Source organism: Sinocyclocheilus anshuiensis, unplaced genomic scaffold (genome assembly GCF_001515605.1).
Source record: "Sinocyclocheilus anshuiensis isolate Anshui unplaced genomic scaffold, SAMN03320099.WGS_v1.1 scaffold1762, whole genome shotgun sequence".
In the NCBI taxonomy this organism is placed as follows: domain Eukaryota; kingdom Metazoa; phylum Chordata; class Actinopteri; order Cypriniformes; family Cyprinidae; genus Sinocyclocheilus; species Sinocyclocheilus anshuiensis.
In genome coordinates this window covers 22,383-27,187 of record NW_015547656.1, presented here as the reverse complement: position 1 = coordinate 27,187, position 4,805 = coordinate 22,383, and the positions used below count along the sequence as shown (strand labels likewise).

Below are 4,805 nucleotides of genomic sequence, written 5' to 3'. Positions count from 1 at the left end.
ACAGTATTATATTAGTATTATATATATATATATATATATATATATATATATATAATTAAATCTCATTAAATATGCATAAGACTTTACATGTAGGTAAGAATTAAGTTCCCAATTGTAAGTCGCTTTGGATAAAAGCGTCTGCAAAATGACTAAATGTAAATGTAAGTTATTTACAAAAGCAATTACCAAAAAAATGTGAGCGTGTGTATATATGTATGTACGTATTAAAAACACTAAACATTCAATCTAAATATAAATGCATAAATTAATATTAAATAAATTACTGAATACAATTTAAATTGTCTTTTTATGTGAAATACTATAAATATTTCACAAATATTATTTGACAAATAATGTCTGCTGAAAGCTCATTTTGGGGAGGCAGCCTATAGTTAAACTGTATTATATGTAATTGTCTGGTTGCTTAACGTGTGTGACTTTAGTAGTGCTATTTAAATAAACCAATTTATATAAAATATTATATTTAATAGAAAATAGAACAAACCAATTGTGTCAGACAAGTGTGTCATGTGATGGAGATCCTCCAAAAGCCCAGCCGTGTTTTCCTACGAGTCCTCCAGCAACCGCAAGATCTCTTACTGCGGACGCAGACGATTTCAGACAACCAGCTCAACTAGAGCCGCGCTCGAGCTTCAAGAGACCGTTCATATTATACCTATATTATATATTATATCATACATCACTGGATCATCAGATGATTATACATCTCAGTCTAGTTAGCTATATTATTGTTAGTTCATTTTGGTATCTATTATGGTAATATTAGCTATAATAACGGTTTTAGTAATATTAGCTAGTTTTAAAGTCGCTTATTTATGTTCGAAATCATTTATTTATACCAGATGAGATTGATTAATTAATTAAATAATTTTTTACGTTTTGGAATGTCTGTAGGGTTATGCAGCGAATAATCTGTTTTATAGATGATAAATGCAAAAAAACAAAAACAAAAAAATTAATGATGAGCTCAGATAATTGGTATTTTAATTATATATATATAAATATATATATTTCTGCTGTCAATCAAAAAAAAAATTATCTAATTAATCGCATTATTTTTCTGAATTGTGTGTAAGTACGTGTGTGTGAGTGTGTTTGTCTCTGTGTGTGTGTGTGTCTGTGTGACTCTCTGTGTGTGAGTGAGTGAGTGAGTGAGTGAGTGAGTGTGTGTGTGTGTGTGTGTGTGTGTTTGAGAGTGAGTGAGTGAGTGAGTGAGTGAGTGTGTGTGTGTGTGTGTGTGTGTGTTTGAGAGTGAGTGAGTGAGTGAGTGAGTGAGTGTGTGTGTGTGTGTGTGTGTGTGTTTGAGAGTGAGTGAGTGAGTGAGTGAGTGAGTGTGTGTGTGTGTGTGTGTGTGTGTTTGAGAGTGAGTGAGTGAGTGAGTGAGTGAGTGTGTGTGTGTGTGTGTGTGTGTGTTTGAGAGTGAGTGAGTGAGTGAGTGAGTGAGTGTGTGTGTGTGTGTGTGTGTGTGTTTGAGAGTGAGTGAGTGAGTGAGTGAGTGAGTGTGTGTGTGTGTGTGTGTGTGTGTTTGAGAGTGAGTGAGTGAGTGAGTGAGTGAGTGTGTGTGTGTGTGTGTGTGTGTGTTTGAGAGTGAGTGAGTGAGTGAGTGAGTGAGTGTGTGTGTGTGTGTGTGTGTGTGTTTGAGAGTGAGTGAGTGAGTGAGTGAGTGAGTGTGTGTGTGTGTGTGTGTGTGTGTTTGAGAGTGAGTGAGTGAGTGAGTGAGTGAGTGTGTGTGTGTGTGTGTGTGTGTGTTTGAGAGTGAGTGAGTGAGTGAGTGAGTGAGTGTGTGTGTGTGTGTGTGTGTGTGTTTGAGAGTGAGTGAGTGAGTGAGTGAGTGAGTGTGTGTGTGTGTGTGTGTGTGTGTTTGAGAGTGAGTGAGTGAGTGAGTGAGTGAGTGTGTGTGTGTGTGTGTGTGTGTGTTTGAGAGTGAGTGAGTGAGTGAGTGAGTGAGTGTGTGTGTGTGTGTGTGTGTGTGTTTGAGAGTGAGTGAGTGAGTGAGTGAGTGAGTGTGTGTGTGTGTGTGTGTGTGTGTTTGAGAGTGAGTGAGTGAGTGAGTGAGTGAGTGTGTGTGTGTGTGTGTGTGTGTGTTTGAGAGTGAGTGAGTGAGTGAGTGAGTGAGTGTGTGTGTGTGTGTGTGTGTGTGTTTGAGAGTGAGTGAGTGAGTGAGTGAGTGAGTGTGTGTGTGTGTGTGTGTGTGTGTTTGAGAGTGAGTGAGTGAGTGAGTGAGTGAGTGTGTGTGTGTGTGTGTGTGTGTGTTTGAGAGTGAGTGAGTGAGTGAGTGAGTGAGTGTGTGTGTGTGTGTGTGTGTGTGTTTGAGAGTGAGTGAGTGAGTGAGTGAGTGAGTGTGTGTGTGTGTGTGTGTGTGTGTTTGAGAGTGAGTGAGTGAGTGAGTGAGTGAGTGTGTGTGTGTGTGTGTGTGTGTGTTTGAGAGTGAGTGAGTGAGTGAGTGAGTGAGTGTGTGTGTGTGTGTGTGTGTGTGTTTGAGAGTGAGTGAGTGAGTGAGTGAGTGAGTGTGTGTGTGTGTGTGTGTGTGTGTTTGAGAGTGAGTGAGTGAGTGAGTGAGTGAGTGTGTGTGTGTGTGTGTGTGTGTGTTTGAGAGTGAGTGAGTGAGTGAGTGAGTGAGTGTGTGTGTGTGTGTGTGTGTGTGTTTGAGAGTGAGTGAGTGAGTGAGTGAGTGAGTGTGTGTGTGTGTGTGTGTGTGTGTTTGAGAGTGAGTGAGTGAGTGAGTGAGTGAGTGTGTGTGTGTGTGTGTGTGTGTGTTTGAGAGTGAGTGAGTGAGTGAGTGAGTGAGTGTGTGTGTGTGTGTGTGTGTGTGTTTGAGAGTGAGTGAGTGAGTGAGTGAGTGAGTGTGTGTGTGTGTGTGTGTGTGTGTTTGAGAGTGAGTGAGTGAGTGAGTGAGTGAGTGTGTGTGTGTGTGTGTGTGTGTGTTTGAGAGTGAGTGAGTGAGTGAGTGAGTGAGTGTGTGTGTGTGTGTGTGTGTGTGTTTGAGAGTGAGTGAGTGAGTGAGTGAGTGAGTGTGTGTGTGTGTGTGTGTGTGTGTTTGAGAGTGAGTGAGTGAGTGAGTGAGTGAGTGTGTGTGTGTGTGTGTGTGTGTGTTTGAGAGTGAGTGAGTGAGTGAGTGAGTGAGTGTGTGTGTGTGTGTGTGTGTGTGTTTGAGAGTGAGTGAGTGAGTGAGTGAGTGAGTGTGTGTGTGTGTGTGTGTGTGTGTTTGAGAGTGAGTGAGTGAGTGAGTGAGTGAGTGTGTGTGTGTGTGTGTGTGTGTGTTTGAGAGTGAGTGAGTGAGTGAGTGAGTGAGTGTGTGTGTGTGTGTGTGTGTGTGTTTGAGAGTGAGTGAGTGAGTGAGTGAGTGAGTGTGTGTGTGTGTGTGTGTGTGTGTTTGAGAGTGAGTGAGTGAGTGAGTGAGTGAGTGTGTGTGTGTGTGTGTGTGAGTGTGTGTGTGTGTGTGACCTTGGCGCTCTCAGGAAACTCCTCCGGTGTGCAGTGCAGCAGGACGTCTCCTTTACCCGGCAGGTTCATGTAGACGCAGTTTGCAGCCAAATCATCAGGAAGTGTCAGTTTATCATATTTATGATCGCTCATCTGCTGCATAATCTACAGAGACCGACAGATAATACAAAAATTAGATCATCAGTTTGTAATAGGATGGTCACATAATGGAATAAACTTAATAAAAGAAAGGTCAAGTATTTAAAGAAAGAAAAATAAAGAGGATAATATTAAATAAATTATTCAACTGAGCACATCATTGAATTTTGTATTTTTAATTTATGAAATAATATTTTTAAGAATTACAATATATTACAAAATACATTTTAATTTATGTGTGCATTCCAGTGTTTTAGTATCACTGATATACTGTTATAGGTTTTGTTAATATTTTAATTTTATATTTTCTGTTTTTATTTATTTAATTACAGTTGAATAATGTTGATGTGTTTGTCATTTTTATTTGTTTTCATTTATTTAATTTTGGTAATTTTAGTAAGAAAAACAAAGAGAAAGAATCCATAAATATAAATGAATGTATTAATAAATATAAATAATATAATATCAAATTATTATTTATGTGAGCACATAATGACATTTTGGATTTCTTATTTGTGAAATAATATTTTTAATAAAGTAATAGACAGAAATTGATAGAATAAAATACATTTTTAATGAATTAATGTGTGCATTCCAGTGTTATTGTAGTATCACTGATATACTTTTAAAGTTTTTGTTAATATTTAGGATTAGATTTTATTTTTATAGTTTCTGTTTTCACTTTAATTTTAGTTAAAGTTTTAGTAATTTTGTTGAATTGTGTTGAACGTGTTGTTTTTGTCATTTTTATTAGTTTAAAAAAATGTCTATACAGTTTGTATAAATTTGTATTTATTAGTTTTAGTTTAGTTTTATTTAGGTCGTTTATTAAGAAAAAGAATTAGAAAGACTTTATAAGTATAAATATAAATGAATGCATTAATAAAAATAATAATATAATATAAAATAAATTATTTATCAGGGAACATCATGAAATTTTGTCTGTTTTATTTGTGAAATAACATTTATACTGTGAAACATAGAATATAATAATAAATAAATGTTCAAGTAAAAAGTAAGAAACTCTTCACGGTTCTAGGCTTATTCTACAACTATCTGATGACCTCATCGAGAGCAGCGGAGCCTCTGATTGGTCGGTTTGTTTTTGCAGCACTAAATCCTGTTGTTGGAATATTTCCTGTGAAAAATAACAGACTGAACACAGATCACACACACACACACAGCCACAGACACAGACACAG

The 4,805-nt window shown here is 37.2% G+C and overlaps 1 protein-coding gene across 1 annotated transcript in view; it reads right to left on the bottom strand.

Moving 5' to 3' along the window:
* Positions 1-4,805, bottom strand: part of ddah1 (dimethylarginine dimethylaminohydrolase 1) — a 22,158-nt gene that overhangs the window by 4,037 nt on the left and 13,316 nt on the right. The window contains exon 5 of the mRNA XM_016504383.1: positions 3,466-3,609. Coding sequence (XP_016359869.1) covers positions 3,466-3,609 — 144 coding nt within the window. The remainder of the gene's footprint in view (positions 1-3,465; positions 3,610-4,805) is intronic.